The sequence below is a fragment of the Dipodomys spectabilis genome, unplaced genomic scaffold (assembly GCF_019054845.1).
Source record: "Dipodomys spectabilis isolate Male_0828 unplaced genomic scaffold, ASM1905484v1 ptg000002l, whole genome shotgun sequence".
In the NCBI taxonomy this organism is placed as follows: Eukaryota; Metazoa; Chordata; class Mammalia; order Rodentia; family Heteromyidae; genus Dipodomys; species Dipodomys spectabilis.
The window spans coordinates 14,535,571-14,553,363 of record NW_024870679.1 but is presented as its reverse complement, the minus strand read 5'-3'; the positions used below and the strand labels follow the sequence as shown (position 1 = coordinate 14,553,363).

Genomic DNA, 17,793 nt, shown 5'->3' with positions numbered 1-17,793 from the left:
ATTGAGAATGTGCCATTCTAACCACAATTTGAAGTGACATTTTGGATCATTTTAATAAAAACCACAGAAAAATAAGAAATCTATGATTTGGATGTTTATAGGACTTGAAGTTGGTATATGTGAAGAAGTGAATTCTAACAAAGAAAATTAGATTCTGTCAAAACCAGTAACTCATTAATAGAAAGAGATACATCTTGATGAGAAATAATGACTAGACTATTGGATTATCAGGTAGCCTAATTTAAAAAAGTGTATCCTGGCTGGGTACCTGCAGTTCACATTTTTAGTCCTAGCTGAGACCTGGAGGATCAAGGTTTGAAGACAAGTTGGGACATATAAATCCCCAAGAGTCTACCTCCAATTAATCAGCAAAATGCCAGACTAGAGGTGTGGCTCATGTTGTAGAGTGCCATTTGAGCCAGCCCTGAGTTCAAACCCCAGTACTGGCTTGGTGCTGGTGCCTTATGTCTATAATCCTAGCTACTCAAGAGACTGAGATCAGAGGATAGCTGTTCAAAGCCAACACCGGCACGAAAATCCATCAGACTCTTACCTCCAATTAACCAACAAAAAGCCAGAAGTAGGGTGATGGCTCAAGTGGAAGAATACTAGCCTAGAGCAAGGAAGCTCAGGGACAGCATCCAGGCAAGCCCCAGGGTCAGTACACACACACACACACACACACACACACTCATGTGAACATCTTGGAAATTTGACACAACAGTGTCATTAATAAGAATTTATAATATACCAGTATACCACATGCACTGGTTAATGAATGTTGTCAGTTCAGAGAAGAGTAACCACTTGGGAAATCCTGTGTGAAAGAAACCTGATTAAGATTATACCCAGGGCTGGGAATGTGGTTTAGTGGTAGATTGCTTGCCTAGTATGCATGAAGCCCTGGGTTCAATTCCTCAGTACCACATAAATAGAAAAAACTGGAAGTGGTGCTGTGGCTCAAGTGAGAAAGTGCTAGTCTTGAGCAAAAGCAGCTCAGGGACAGTGCCTAGGTCCTGAGTTCGAGCCCCAGATGGGCAAAAAAAAAAAAGAAAGAAAGATTATCCCCCAAAAGGTGGCAGTCCAAAAAAACCACAAAAATTCACAAACAAAAGGAGTGAATTGAAAGCAAACGTTTGAACCAATTTGAATGAGAAGTGAGTTCATTTTATTCTTCTTATAGACCATTGTTATAAAATCATTACAGGGCTAGGAATGAGGCTTAGTGGTTAGCGTGCTTGTCTATCCTGTGGCTCAAGTGGTAGAGCAAAAAGCAGCTCAGGGACAGTGCCCAGGCCCCGAGTTCAAGCCTCTGGACTGGCAAAATAAATAAAATCATTACATAAATTGGTCCCCCAAAAGTATGTACAGCCAAATATGTAGGAAAAATTAGTGATTTTTAGAGAAAGGTATCAGGTACTTAGCTACTGATAATGTTATATCACTCTCCTTCATCTTCACAATTAGAGTATCTGATTTCTCTTGAAAAGTTGTAGTTTTGATTCTCTTTCTGAACATTCATGCTTGTGTTAGTATCTTTTAAAGGTTGATCCCATACAAATCCTATAGTCTATAAGCTCTGACCTGATGAAACCTGTCCTGCCTCAGTCTTCATCTATGACAGCCATTTATTTCCCCTGTGGACATTTCAGGTTTAACCATTTGGTAAACAAAACATGAGTGTTGACATTTGGAGCAAGTTCTGTTTTCTGAATCATAGTATTTAGATTGAGAAGCTTTTAAAGGGAACTTGATAGATTGAACTCTTTGTCTTTTTTATAGTCACAGTTTTTTTTCTTCCTTTGGACTTAGACTTGAACTGTGTTTTACACTTTCACTCAAAACTGGTGCTCTACCATCTGAACCATGTCTCTAGCCCCTAGTTATCATCCTTGATGAGTTTACTATTTTGAATTAATATTTTATTGCATCCTTTGTTAAGTAATTCTTGTTATAAATAACTTGATCGTTTTGTACTTTGCCTGTCACTAATCTTTTTGTATTATTGTAGTGACAAATACCAGTAATTTGGGCTTATTTTAAATTTATTTATATTTGGTAATATTTTATTTTATTTACCCTTGAGGACAAAGTAATTCATTTATACCCTCAACAAATATTAGGTTGATTACAAACTGTATTCCCGGGTCTGTGTTAGAATTCTCAGGGTATAAAGATACCCATGGCTTGGCCACAAAACAGTGAGGGGAGACAGGCTCAAAGGGCACAGAAGCCAATACCTTCTGAGAACCAGGGGTACTAGAGTGGATGCGGGAAGAAGGAAGTTTTGTGGCCTTGGCGTGAGAGGTATTGAGCTGTCAAGAGGGTGAGTTAAATACACGTGTGACCCAATGGTGCTTTCGTCCTGTGTAACGTCTTACTTCTTTTTCCTCTTTACAGATTTGTTGATTATCCTTTTCAATTGGAAAGTGATTGGTGACAAATTTTTTGTGATTCATCATTGTACAGCACTGTATGCATACTACATAGTACTGGTGAGTGCCAGAATTTCCTGTGGCCTTACTAGCCAACCAGACTGGGTAACAGAAACTCAGGGGTGAATGTAACTCAATGTACAAGTCTTAATTTATACATACCATCTTCAAATTCATTCAGGGATCACTCTTGTGAGGTGTTATCTTCACATGTGTTTCTATTAGAGCGTCTATATGTCCTCATAAACAGAGACAGAAAGATGACCCTATTCTTTGAATTTGTATTTATTTTTATTTATTCATATATTTTTGTATTTATTTATTTTTGTCAGAGACCAAGACTCAAACTTGGTATCTGAAGCTTTTGCTCATTGGGCTGACGCTCTACCTGAGCCTCTCCTTCAGCCCCAAGTGTCTGTTCAAAAACACTGGGTATATAGCTGTAGGTATTTGTCTTTCTAGATGCATGTATCATTTAATAGCGAGAGATAAGTACAAATTCCTATTTAGCTATATAAGCTGAAAGATTTCTTTCTAGTAGTAGTAATATCTTGAACTGGTTGTACAAAGGGAATTTACTGTGACCAGTACATATATTTTCAATTTTTTATTATCTTTAAGTAGTTGTAAAAGGGGATTTCAATTCCACATATCAGTTTATGAGTACAGTGCATCTTGATCAGAGATAATCCTTCCATCATTCTCACGTCCTCCCACATTCCCTTCCTCCACCAATCTTGTTTCCTACTTCCATTTTCACATACACACATTGAGTCTTAGGACTCTATTCACCCTCCATTCCTCTTTCCATTCCTCGAAGCCCTTGCTTTGTTAAACTGTCTGTAAATTGTTCAAAGGGGTTTCACCGTAGACTCTTCCTCCCGTGTATACCATTACCAGTTTGATCTTCAGTATGGGAACACACACACACACACATATCCTATTTGTGTTTACATATATCTTTATATTTTTGAGGTCTAACATCCACATAGTTTCTGTTTTATTTTTTATTTTTTTGTCAGTAATGGGGCCTGAACTCAGGGTCTGGGTTCTGTCCCTCAGCTCTTCACCTCAAGGCTAGTGCTCTAGTACTTGAGCCACAGCGCCATTTCCGGCTTTTTCTGCTTATGTAGTGCTGAGGAATCGAACCCAGGGCCTCATGCATGTGAGGCAAGCACTCTACCACTGAGCCACCTTCCCAGTCCATGATTTCTGTTTAATTCTATATAAATTCATTCATAAATAAAATTAAGTAGGCTTAATCACTAGGAGAATCTTGCTCAGAGATTTTATCAATAGTGTTTCACAACTGAAGTTTTCAGGGAGTTTTGTTTTGTTTTGTTTTTTGGAGTTTTTGTTTTTCTCCCCAAGAGGCAAGATTTTGCTGTGCTGCCCAGGTTGGCCCCCAAACTTCTGGGCTCAAGTGATCTTTCTGATTCTCTCAATTAGTTAGGACTATAGGTGTGCCACACTGCACCTGCTTAAAAACAGAAGTTAAGAGAGAATTCTTGAAACAACTCTCAGGCACTAAAGCATATTAAATTCTGTGCCCAAAATGGCGCAGAGTTCATAAACTGGCAGTTGCTATTCCTTGCATCTTTGTTAGATTGTTCTACAATCATTGTTTTTAACCTAGATATTCCAACATGCTCAAAATAGACATTTTATAAGTAATGAAAGCAAACTAAAATTTTATGAATTTTAAGTAATCGATGTGGTATCCAATTCTGGTTTTTTTTTCTGTTTTAAAACTTGTATGTAAACTCTTGCTTCCCCACCCCTCCAACTTAGTAGTTTTAAATCCTTGTATTATTGAGTACTTATGAGTATTTGGGGGATTTTTAAAATTCCAGATTCTTCTGTTTTTGTTTTTGTTGACACAAATGGGGATTATGAATCCAAAGCAGATTTGGCCATCATTTCTGCCAGAATTAGCTGTATCAAAACATCCCTGTATATTACCCCCTCAGACACAAATCTAAATAATTCACATTTATATTTATATTTAAAAACTTTTTTTGAATGTGTAAATGCTTGTGTAAGGAATCTACATTTGCTTTATTTTTCTGAAACAATAGATATGTGGGGTGTGTGTGTGTGTGTGTGTGTGTGTGTGTGTGTGTGTGTGTGTGTGTGTGTGTGTGTGTGTGTGTGTGTGTGTGTATGATTTCTACTCTTTGTTTTCATCTTCTTTTTAAAAAGTTTAAATCAATTGAACCTGGTTTTATAGAGGTCTTAGATACTTGTTATGCAGATATTTTGTTTCCTGGGTATTTTTGCTTAGAAGACATGCAGACTGGTTAACAATCCTGAGTTCAATATCTTGCTATAATTTAGAAGCATATTCCCTGGACAAATAACCAGTGGGCTATGAAAGAATTATACAAACTTGTGATGAAAGATAAGAGAGCACTTTACAGAGCATTTTAAAATGTGGGCATTATGAACTGCTGTTCTGTTTTGCTGTTAAAATCACAGGCTTGGCAAACAGCGTCTGAATTGGCAAGTTGAATGTTCAATTATGTGAGATGAATACTAGTTTCCCTTTGGGTTTTCATGCCTTAAAAAAAATCAAATGCACGCTGGAACTTGCAGAAAAAAGAAATTAGTAGCTGTTTGATATATCTTCCTCTGTTCTGTTATTTTAGTCTGAAATAAATTTATCTTGTGATTCTATTCATAGCAGAAAAATAGAAATAAAATAGATGGAATGAAGAATGTTTATAGTTTTATAGTTAGAGAGATTCTGTGGTATTTTTAGATCTTATTTTTCTTCATTCAATATATGAAATTTTCTCTGTGGTGCAGTGAATTCCAACTCTGCATTTTTGTTGCTCACTAGAAAAGTTATCATTATTACTTTTGGGTGTAAACAGTTCTGAAAATGTGAGTGTGTGTGTGTGTGTGTGTGTGTGTGTGTGCGTGCGTGCATGTGTGCTGTTCCTAGGGCTTGAACTCAGGGTCTGGGTACTGTCCCTGAGCTTTTTTTTTTCCCTCAAGGGTAGTGCTCTACCACTTGAGCCACTTCTGGCTTTTTTGGTAGTTAATTGGAGATAAGATTCTCATGGACTTCCCTGCCTGGTCTGGCTTTGAACTGTGGTCCTCAGATCTCAGCCTCCTGAGTAATTAGGATTACAAGCATGAGCCACTAGTGCCTGGCCAGTTCTGAAATTTTTACTGTGGTATAAGGGTTCGTGTTTGAAAAGTGCTTTGACTTGAGAATTCTGCAACTATTGAAACTTTTTTTTCTTAAATGATTTTGACATTGGTACTAAATAAAACTTACAGTGATGAATAGAAGTAGGTTTGAAATATATGGCACACTGAAGGAAAAGATGAATAACAAGATTCTTTGCATCTAAGTTGTTATAGGTTATTTCTAGATTATATAATATCTTGATCACTATTTCTGTACCTCTGCTAAATTTGCTGAAGTTTAAAAATTCTCTGACAGAGTAATTTAGATCTTAACTTCTTCTTGTCTCTCTATATAGAGAGGTTAAAAAAATCCTGTATCTTTTTTGCCTGGCATTCAGTATTCACCCTGGAGAAAAGCATCATAATAACCAAGGAAAACAATGGCAGGCTATATTTTTTGGAAGAGGATGGGGAAAGGGAAAGGGAAAGGAGCCTGTCTGTGCTTTAATGTCTTAATGTTTTTGTCAAGGACAGGCTGGGGACCATGCAGAATAGTGAGGATTATAGGCATGGGTACTTCATCTGACTTTTCATTTATTTGTGTATCCATTCATTCATTCATCCATTTTTGTTTATTTACTTAGTGTTTGTCCTGGGGCTTGAACTTGGGGTTTGGGCACTGTCTCTTAGCTTTTCCACTCAAAGTTAGTACTCTACCATTGAGCCACAGCTCCACTTCAGCTTTTTAGGTGTAAGAGTCTCATGGACTTTCCTTCCTCGGATAACTTTCAGTTGTGATTCTCAGATCTCAGCCTCCTGGTTAGGATTACAGGCGTGAACCACAGGCAACTAGCATGACTTGTTTTTGAGAGAGGGTTTCAGTGACATCTTGCCAGGCCTCCCTGGAGCCAACTGATTCTGCCACCCAAATAGGTGAGATTAAAGACCTGGGCTGCCACGCCTGGCCCTTGCTTTCTTATTTTAAAGGACAAACCATGATCCTTTTGTACATGTCTATATTTCTTCTGGCTTGGTTAGTATGCTCAGGTGTTTTTCTCTTTCTTGGGAATCACCTCCTCTCCCTGGTCAAGTTATACCTGTAGATAGTGAGTTACAGTACATTTGGAAAACAAGTATGAGTGGTAAAAATTTCTGTTGTGTGTTTTTTTTAACCACCTAATTAATATAGCTTACCAAAGCAAAATTAAGGTCTATGAGAAATGAATGAGAGCTGGGCACTGGTGGCTCACATCTGTAATCTTAGCTACTCAGGAGGCTGAGATCTTAGGATCACAGTTCAAAGCCAACTTGGGCAGGAAAGTCCCTGTAACTCTTATTTCCAATAAATTACTCAGAAAAAGCTTGAAGAGTTGCTGTGGCTCAAATGGAAGAGTGCTAGCTTTGAGCAAAAGAAGCTCACAGACAGCACCCAAGCCTTGTGTTCAAGCCCCAAGACTGGCAAAAAAAAAAAAAAAAAAAAAGATCTAGGAGATTTCTGTTTTCCACTAAGCTTACATTAAGTAATTCATTATTTATCCAATAAAAAGTCTTAAAACCTTAAGTAATATGCTTAATAATACCCAATAAAGTATCTTAAAACCTCAAATAATATGTGTAACAATCTTTTTTTCCTACTGATTTTCTTTTAACTTCTTACATACTAATAAGCAAAGATTGACAGAAGTAATTCTTAGGAATTAAGCTTATTGATATTTCTGTAGCTCTTAGAGAAAGAAATCTACCTAGAAGCATAAATATATAATTTACAAGTCATTATGAATTGAGGGATTGGTCATAGCAATAATGTTAAGTGGTGTGTGTGTGTGTGATTTTTGAGTGTGCTTCAGCATTTCCTGTTTAATATAGAATATCTGATCTAATACCCCTCCCCAACCCACGATTCCACACAGAGCAAAGCTCCTGCAACATCTTGCTCAGTTTTGGCCTAGAACCTCAGGTAAGGGAGGCCTTCCCCCACGCATGGCAGCTAGTGTGCATGTTGTATGACTGGCCAGCTAGGTAAGCAGCCGGCTCCTCTTCAGGGCAGCAGTCAGGGAGACCTGGTGCTGTGCTGAGGCATGGGTCCCAATAAAGCCTCAGCCAAATAATCACTTATCCTGGGGAGAATGGACTGAGTTAGCTGGGTGAAGAACAGGGTAGTTTCAGAGACGGGAGGAGTAAGAGATGGGACTTGGAAAGCAGAGACTAGGAATAATAGACCAAGAGAGGGGATAGAGTAAGAGATGGTAGAGAACTGAGACTGGACATGCTGCAAGTCATGGCTGCTGGAGGAATTCCTGAAAGCCACCTAGAGTTCCCAGTTCCTGCTCTGAGGAGCAGCTCAGAGCTGTAACAGCACACTGAGCTGCTGAATGTTGGACAGAGATCACCCAAAGCTGTAACCCTAAGAGGAAAGGGTTCCTGACCCTAAGTCTGGAGATGCCAGCAGGGAAGGAAACAAACAACAATAATAAACCCTAGTCAGGTGTCAGTCTCCGTCCATCAACTGGTCTTTATTTCCTTATTTCCTTACTTCCATTTTAGGAGGAAAAGGATGAAGAACTAATAATATGTTGGACAAATGGATTTTAAAAAATGGGATCCTGTTGGGTGTTTAACTACTTTAAAATTCTTTAACTTTGAGATTCACACTAGCACTTGATCATTCTTTCTGTAGTAATTTGAGAATGCCATCACTAATGGTTCATTATAGAGTTCATTAATCAAACCTGAGTCAACAAATTGAAACCTGTTCTTTCACGTTCACATTACATATGCAAAATGAACATGAGTGTGTCTTTTTTTTTCCTTGCTGGTCCTGGGGCTTGAACCTGAGCCTCTTTTTGCCCAAGGCTGGCACTCTACCACTTGAGCCACAGCACCACTTCCAGCAAGTATGTCTTTAAAATGCTCTATAATGCTCAGCACATTTGTAAATTCTCATAAAGAAGAAAATTGCTTTAGCAGTAATGGGTAGGATGTGTTCATATTGATTATTACAGTATGTCTAGGAGATATGAATTATTTCTCAAGTATATGAACATTTCAGTAAGAATGTTGGCCTTGACACCATGTTTTACATTTACCATACAGACCCAAGGAATGCTGGCGTTCGTTGCCAATTTTCGCCTACTTGCAGAACTTTCCAGCCCTTTTGTGAATCAGCGGTAAGTTATTCTGATCAATCGATCAATTAAAGTTTGCTGTTTACTTTTTTAGTTGGGGGCATCTCCCCGCCTCCTCCCGGCCCCCAATTGCTGGAGCCACAGTATCAAACATGAGACCCTGTGGTATGAATGAAATAATGTCATGGTAGTATAGATGAGGAAAACAAGCCTTGAAAAGGCTCAAGGAGTGTATTTCAGCTGTCCCCGCTGGTCAGTGGGGGTGGTACACCTCCACAATGGCGCTACACACTTAACCTTACAGTTCACTGCAGTGATTTGTGGAGAAAACAGACAAAGCCCTAGACCATCTCCGCTCAGGCCCAGTTCTTTTGCTGAAACTCATCATTTCCTCCTGTCTCCAAATTTTGATGCCAACATTATCTTGGTCCATTTATAAATCTTTTCTATTTCACAGACTACTTTTTTTATTGCAAATATACAACACACACATAATGTTAATAGTTATCAGCGGTTTTTAAGCTATTTGAACCATTTTGAAGACTACAGATCTGATCCTATCCTCCACACTGTTTGTACAACAGAAAGGAAGCTACAACTTTATCTTGCTGGATGGAAACTGTATCCACTAAATTGTTTGTTTTTTTTTTTGTCGGTCGGTCGTGGGAACTGGGCACTGTCCCTCAGCTCTTCAGCTCAAGGCTGGCGCTTTACCACTTGAGCCACAGCACTACTTCCAGCTTTTTCTTCTTATGTGGTGCTAAGGAATCGAACCCAGGGCCTCATGCCTGCAAGACAAGCACTCTTCCACTGAGCCATGTTCCCAGCCCTTCCACTAAATTCTTATTCCCCCTCCTCAAAGAGTAGAAACTGTCTATGACACTAGAGTCGTACAATATTTGTTTTTTTGTGACTGACATACTGAGTTCAGCATAACATCATGAAGACTCATATCAGAGCATGTCATAGGCTTTCCTTGATCATTTTGAGGAGCCTCCATGCTTATTTATTAGATTATCTGTTTACATTCCTTCCAACAATGCACAGGATTCTAATTCCTCCATAGATTCATCAGTATGTGTTATTTTTCTACCCCCTCCCTTTTTTTTTAAATCATTGACAATATTAATGGGTGTGAGGTAATACCTCATTGTAACTTTAATATTTGTGTTTCTTTGATTCATGGTGTTAAGCTTCTTTTCATATACTCATTGATCATTTGTGTATTTTCTTTTTCTTTTACTATTTCTTGTTGTTGCAAGTTCTTGGGCTTAAACTCCAGGGCAGGGCACTGTCCCTGAGCTTTTTTTTTGTTCTAGGATAGCACTCTACAAATTGAGCCACAGCTCTACTTCCAGCTTTTTTGGTAGTTAATTGTTGATTGGCTGGAGTTGGATTGTCAGATCTCAGCCTCCTGAGTAGCTAGGGTTACTTGGGGCTCTCCATTTATAGGATCATAAGTGCATGCTGCCACATCTAGCTTCTCTCTGTAGAGATGCAGTTTTCATGGGCTTTCTGGCCTGGAACTGTGTGTGATCATTCTCATTTCAGCCTCCCATATAGCTTGTGGTGAAAGGAATGTCCCACTGTGCTTAGATTAAGGTTGAGAAGTGGGGGCGAGTCTCAAAAACTTTTCTGCCTGGGCTACCTTTGACTGCAATCCTCCTGACCTCATTCTTCCAAATAACTTTAAGTTTTCCAGAAGCCATTAGTGACCAGTAAGTGTGTCATAGAGAATGAATGAATTACATTGTACATGTAGATTGCTTTGGGAAGTGTGAAGATTTTAATAATCCTACTTGTTTTCATTCTTGAGCACACCCACTTATTTATGAACCCTTCTCTTTGACCATCCACTTATTTATCCTTGATTTCAGGGTTGTTTTTTTTTTTTTTTATTATAGTATAAAGTCATTTGGGGCCCTTGTTTTTATTTTAGATTTATAGAAAAGTTGCAAAGTTGTTCAGAACTCCAGTTTACCCTTCACCCAGATTCCTCTGTTGTTACCTTATTTACCATGGAGCAAGCATTCCTAAAACTAAGAAAACAGACCTGATACATTGTTACCAAGAAAACTTCTGGCTTGGTTTTCTCTTCAGTGGCTTCTATTACAGGATAGAACCCAGCCAGTCCTTCTGCTTTATCTCCTCAGTCTGGGGCCATGGCTTCCTGGCCTCTAATGTTCTGTAACACTTTCTTACCCTGTCCTTGTGTTTCTTGACCTTGACTCCTGGTCAAGGAGTAGGGGCCAGCTTTCTCCCAGTACATCCTGAAGTCTGTGTGTGTTTGATGCTTTTCTCATGAATAGATAATACAGGAATCACCTAGAAGTGGAGGACTCTTTTTTTTTTATTTATTTTTTTGGTCCATCGTGGGGCTTGAACTCTGGGCTTGGGCACTGTCCCTGCGCTCTTCAGCTCAAGGCAAGCACTGTACCTCTTGAACCACAGCACCACCTCTGGTTTTCTGGTGGTTTATTGGAGATAAGAGTCTCATGGACTTTCCTGCCCAGGCTGGCTTTGAACCTCAATCCTCAGATCTCAACCTCCTGAGTAGCTAGGATTATAGGCGTGAGCCACTGGTGCCCTGTTTATGGAGAACTCTTTATCATATCTTATCTGGATGGTTAACAGGGGGGAAGTGGTAAGGTGGTGGCTAATGATTCTTCCTCTACTGGGATGGGTTTTTCTTTTCCATTTTCTCTTCCTTAGAAAAAAGCACTGAAGCATAGTACATTCCCTAGATCTTGAAAGAGTCTATTTCTTACCTTTATCACTCTTACCTGGTCTTAAAACAATTGTTTTGGCTGATTGTAGGGCTTGATCAGGGCCTGGTGCTGTCCACGAGCTCTTTCCACTCAAGGCTAGTGCTCTACTACTTTGGGCCACAGCACCACTTCCAGTTTTCAGGTGGTTAATTTGAGATAAGAGTCTCATGGACTTTATAGCCTGGGCTGGTTTAGAACCTGGATCCTCAGATCTTACCTTCCTGAATAGCTAGGATTACAGGTGTGAGCCACAAGCACCTGGCATTGTGCTGCTTCTGGAGCTTGAACACAGGGCCTGGGTGTTGTCCCTGAGTTCCTGTGTTCAAAGCTAGTGCTTTACCATTTGAGTCACAGTTCCACTTCTCTACCACTTAATATTTAGTACTTACGTTCTTACTAAGAACCTTGTCCTGTTGACAGCTTTCTCACTGACCTTTGCAGTTCTCTGTCAATGTGCTCCCTTGGTTTTCAACCTTGTTTCTTACTACTCAAAATCAGTGTTAGATTCTTACTGTCTGTTGTACCTCTGGTCTTTCTTGTCTGCTTCCTTTAGTTTTCATATCTTTCATTTTTGCCAGATCTTGTGAATGAATTTTACCTATCTATCCTTCAAAATCACAAGACCTGAAGGATATTTTGTGCAGGGATAACTCAGAAGGTGAGTCTCAAAGCAAACATTTGAATGACAGAGCCTACCCTGCATGAAGCCTTGTGAATGATTTCAATACTACCTGCAATCTCAGGGCACAAGCAAAGGAGGGAAATGTTTAGAGCATTAACTTCCTAGCATCCTTTGTGCACTGGACATACTTTGGAACAAGATTATCTGTGAAGGCTCTTTAAGTCATGCAGTTTATATTGCTGACATAGAGGAGTTCTGGTTTCAAATAGTTGCTTCACTTGTGTGCTATTGCTCACCCAGTCATTGCCCAGAAATTCATGCCTCTTGAATCCCTTACCATAAGCTGGTCAGACTCAGTAGAGAAGTCTCTTCCTCTATAAATACTTTCAGCCTCTTTATTAGGATGTCTAGTATTAGTATATTTACAGGTCTTTTTAAGCAATGGGATGGTGAGAGGTTGATCTTTCCACCTAGGAGGAAAGAAGGAATTGCAGATATGTTGTACAATCTTTGCTTCTTCAACTATTACCTAATCTTGTCTCATTTGCCAGTTTTTCATATGTTTGGAAGATAATCCATTCCTTGGGCTTGAGGCCAAGGTAATTTTTGCAAGCCTTAAGGATAAAGAGGAAACAGAGGGAAAGTGCGTGGTCTTTGAAGCTGAAAGACCTGGATTCAAATCAAGCTCTCCCTTTGTCACTGCTTATGAAAGGAAGATGATTTATCTTCTCTAAGCCTGTCTTCTTGCCTAAAAGTAGGGATGATGACTCAGCCTCCCACCCCCCTCTCCTAGTTTATGGAGAAGATTCGATAGGATTAGATACGTAAAGCCCCAGGCACAGTGCTCATCACTCAGTACATATTCAGCAAGTGGTAAACTTAGTAGATATTGATTAAACCACAGACTAAGAAACCTTGGAAATACATAGTTTACACTTGATTGCTGTACGCTGTCATATCTTCCTTGTGGGTAAACCACTGCAATTAGGTTTCTTCCTTTGCCATTTGGTTGGAATGTGTGTTGTTTTTTAAATTAAATGTATCAATGAATCTGGGCGCTGGTGGCTCACGCCTGTTACCCTAGCTACTCAGGAGGCTGAGATCTGAGGATCACGGTTCAAAGCCAGCCTGGGAAGGAAGTCCGTGAGACTCATCTCCAATAAAGCACTAGAAAATGGGAAGTAGCGCTGTGGCTCAAGCAGTAGAGTGCTTGCCTTGAGCTGAAGAGCTGAGGGACAGCGCCCAAGCCCTGAGTTCAAGCCCCACCACCGACAAAAAGAAAAAAAAAAAAAAGATATCAATGACTTCCAGTTGCAAAATCTAATGAACTTGCTTTGGCGCCTGCTGCATCTGTGGACTTGGTTGTATTGGCCACACTATTGCCAAACTTTATTGACTTTCCCAATGGATACTACAGCTAGTTCTCTTTGTATTTCCTCACTACTCCCCCCACTTCCTCCCCACCCCCCACCCCCGCCGCTTTTTTCCTTAAGCATTGCTGAGTGATGCTTTGGCCTGGTTCAGTTTTCCCGTCAGGTCTTATTCATCTTGGTGCAATGGGTTATGAATAAGTTTTGGAATCAAGTAAACTCAAGTTTTAGGTTAGCTTTGCTCCTTCCTTGCTATTACTACTTGGACCAGGCACATAATTTAATATTCCTGTCTTCAGTTGTGTTCTGTATATAAAAAGAGCACGCTTAATACTAGCTACTAGTAGCCTCATATTACAGTTAATTTTTTCTCTCAGAAAATCATGTGCCATTGCTGTTCTTGCATTTGCTTGATCAGCACATGGCTCAGTTGTCCCAGAGGTGGGGCTTAAACTCAGGCCTGGCACATGGTCAGCAGGTGTTCTATCAATGACCTACATCTCCCAGCCGGAGTCTTCTGGACGGTTCCAGAAGACTACTCAATATTGCTTACCACGTCTCCATTTCTATTGTCAGTGTTCTTGGTCATCTCCTCTTTCCCAGGCGGTTTTATCTTCCTGCAAATCACCATTGTCCAATGGAGTACCCACAAGCCATGTGCAGTTCAAATATCCCTTAATCTGAAATGCTCAGGGCCAGAGGCATTTCAAATTTCAGATGTTTATTTTTAAGGATTTTAGAATATTTACATATTACATAATGAGATGAAGAGGATACGTATGAAATGTATATGAAACATCTATATATGAAATTCATTTGTGTTTCATAAATACTTTATACACAGAGCCGATAGAATTTTGATTGTGATGTGTCAGGAAGTCAATTGAGGAGTTTTCCATTTGCGGCATCATGTTGGTGCTCAAAAAATGTTTTAGATGTTCAGAACATCTCAAGATTGAGATTTTTGTGATTAGGGATCCCAAACCTATGTTTTAGTTGATTAAAATGAGCAAAAATGCATATATTTTTTTTTGCCAATCCTGAGGTTTGAACATAGTGCCTGGGCACTGGCCCTGAGCCTGTTCTCTGTGCTCAAGGCTAGCGCTCTACCACTTGAGCCACAGCACTACTTCTGGCTTTTTCTGTGTATGTGATACTGAGGAATGCAACCCAGGTCTTCATGCAGGCTAGGCAAGCACTCTACCACTAAGCCACATTCCCAGCCCTAAGCAAAAATGTAAAACCAATTCCTCAGGCAGACTTTGAATGTTTCAAATGTTTTTGTAGCCTTATGTGATTTGTGGCCACTGAAATTAAGCAGGACATTTTTACTGTTGCTTGAGGTCAGGTCAGAAAAGTTGGGCTTGTGGGCCCAACATGCTGTTGGCCAGTGTACGGTGTGTGTGTGTATGTGTGTGTGTGTGTGTCTGTGTGTCTATGTGTCTATGTGTCTGTGTGTGTGTGTACATCCATGTGTACATGTGTGTCAGTTGGTACTGGGACATGAATTCATGGCCTGAATGCTTTTTTGTGCTTTTGTGCTCAAGGGTAGCATTCTGCCATTTAAGCCTTACCTCCCCTTCAAGTTTTTTGCTGATTAAATGGACATGAGAGGCACAGAATTCCCTAACAAGACTGGCTTGACCTGTGATCCTCAGATCTCAGCCCCCTGAGTGGCATGTATTACAGGTGTGAGCCACAGGCAACCTAGTGATCTTCATATGAATTGGAAAGGGATGATCTCTGACTTGTGTACAATCACAAAGCTGATTAACTTCCAGAGTTTCCCAATGGATGTGATATTTTATTCATTCTCTTTTCAGGTGGTTCTTTGAAGTCCTGAAGTACCCTAAGTTTTCCAAAGCGAATGTCCTCAATGGGATACTCATGACCATAGTGTTCTTCATCGTGCGGATCATCGTGATACCTCCACTTTATATCTTCATATATTCTGTGTGTGGAACAGAACCCTACAAAAGACTTGGCTTCTTTGTCCAGTGTTCCTGGATCTGTAGTTGTTTTGTTTTGGATGTGATGAATGTCATGTGGATGATCAAAATTTCAAAAGGGTGCATCAAAGTCATCTCTCTCATCAGACAAGAGAAAGCCAGAAGTAGTCTTCAGAATGGAAAACTTGACTGAAGGTGTGCTTTTGTCAAACACCTTGTTTAGATAAGCAATCCTCATTACTACTCATCTATATCTACTAATAGGATGAATTCTTGGCATGTTCTTGTGCTTCTCTATTAATTAGAATTATTATTCGGGGTTTTGTTGTCTTTTTTTTTAACTTTTAGAAAAGAGAAACTTCAAATTTAGTTTCCCTTTCCAAAATTTCTTTCCCTCTGCATTAGAAGCATGGATTAAAAATTGAGAGGTTTAAATAAAAGTTACAAATCTAGTGGCAAATCTTCCCAGGAATCTCCTAGCCTGCAAGCGGTAGTTTTCTCTTTATGATGATGATTGTGATAAGTTGGTGCACACTTAGTGTAGCCAGTGGTTCTGTTGAGAAAGTATGGGAACTACTTTTCAGTATGTAGACAGCTCTAACATCAGTACCATTTTCCTTTTCAGATTGCTGTCATCTCTTTTTTCCTAGGCTATTCAAAAAGTTCTGGTTTTGATTTCAGATCTGCTATTATCTGTTGATGCTGGATACATTTTGTTCACTTGAGAATATTTCCTTCTTTTAGTTATGGAAATATGCTTCATACATTTAATTATTTGTCTCCTCCTATTTCTAGCATTTTCTCAAATTGTTGTTTTTATATTTTAAGAAAGATGATGGATCTTCTTAAGGGATGGATTTCTTCTCAAAGTGCATATTGGTCGGTGTTTGGTGATTACTTAAGCTAATCATTAAGGAAAAATGCTTTATTTAACACTGCTGTCTTGTCTTCCTTGGCATTTTTTTCTATGAAAAACATACTTCTAGCATTTCCCCTGGGTTCACAACTGAGCTCCACACTGGTGATATGCAGTTTGCCTTTGTCATGCCCCGAAAATAGGCCTCTTGTTGGTGAGACTGGACAACAAAAGAATCAGTATTCATATTTTATTCAGTTTCTACTCCTGCTTGCTTAGTCAGCATTTTGAATGCTTTAGATTTTCTTGTCTTTCTGGAAAAAGAAAGAGCAGGAAAGAAGGTAATTCAATCCAAGTATTCTGATTATCAAAATTATTGTCTTACATGAAGAGAAATGACTGCTTATGTTGTGTGTGTGTTTCTATACTTTTACTTTGATTCTAACAATATAAATACTAGAATTACATATTTAGCTATTATTGCCTTTATTTATTTCACTCACATACTTGACCTTAACTGATTGTTCTAAGGGGAGGGAGAGTATTTAGTTCATCTAGTGAGGAATACTTGAACTTAATTGAACCCAACCAAAAGACTGAATCCATGTAGTTTCTCAGTTTGAAGGAGAATGTTTGACTCTGAATTCCTTGTTCCTATTTTGGAGATGACAGAAGGCTGGCTGAATATGATCAAGACATTTAACCCAATTTGATTGTCCTAATGCAGTGAGAACCTGAGAAGTTCTACACTTTATCCTTCAGTCAACTAAATGGGATTGATTGGCTTATATCAGGTAATTTTGGCATATGTATGCTGGTACTGGGGCTGGAACTCAGGGCCCTCAGCTCTTTCCACTCAAGGCCGTCACTCTACCACCTGAGCCACAACTCTACTTTTGGCTTTTTAACTGGTTAATTGGAGATAAGAGTCTTATGGGCTCTTCTGTTGGAGCTGGCTTTGAACTGCTATCCTCAGATCTCAGCCTCCAGAGTAGCTAGGATTACAGGTGTGAGCCACAGGTGCCAGGCTGGTAAATTTATTTTTAAAAGACAAAGTAGTATAAAATATAGGAGGTTTTTTTTTTTTTTAAGTTGCTTGTGTTGTAAATTGGTCACTAAATTTATTGCTGGCCACCTCATTGGCATCAAAGACTTATTGGTGGGGCAGAGTGTGCAGGTGAGGAAAGTGAGTGATTTTTATTTTTTTTTGTTCTTTTGTAAGAAAAGTAGCTTTTTTTTTTTAAAGAAAAGGATAATATTTATATTAAAAACTATTTTGGGAATTAATTCCTTTAAAAAAGAAACACATTTTGAAATAACCATTTTTGACTCTTTGAATACTGCAGTAGTTCTGAACACAGTTTTTAGTCCCACCACTTCAAAGGTGTCGATGTTAGGCTATGTCAGTGAGGCTTACTAATCAGAGCATTTTCCAGAGAAGTTTCTTGCTTCAAAGCTCATTTTTACTTTCACTGATTGGCATACCTGTTTACTAAACCAATTTAAAATATCAGTGTTTTAAAGTAAGCC

General features: G+C 39.2%; 1 protein-coding gene across 2 annotated transcripts in view; it reads left to right on the top strand.

Annotated features, from left to right (window-relative positions):
* The window catches only part of LOC122107094 (TLC domain-containing protein 4-like), a 44,836-nt gene extending 28,108 nt beyond the window's left edge, over window positions 1-16,728 (top strand). For both annotated transcript variants that reach the window (XM_042678692.1, XM_042678699.1), the window contains exons 5-7: window positions 2,401-2,495; window positions 8,667-8,740; window positions 15,282-16,728. In XM_042678692.1, coding sequence (XP_042534626.1) covers window positions 2,401-2,495; window positions 8,667-8,740; window positions 15,282-15,600 — 488 coding nt within the window. In that variant the 3' untranslated portion in view covers window positions 15,601-16,728. The remainder of the gene's footprint in view (window positions 1-2,400; window positions 2,496-8,666; window positions 8,741-15,281) is intronic.
* Window positions 16,729-17,793: the final 1,065 nt, after the last annotated feature.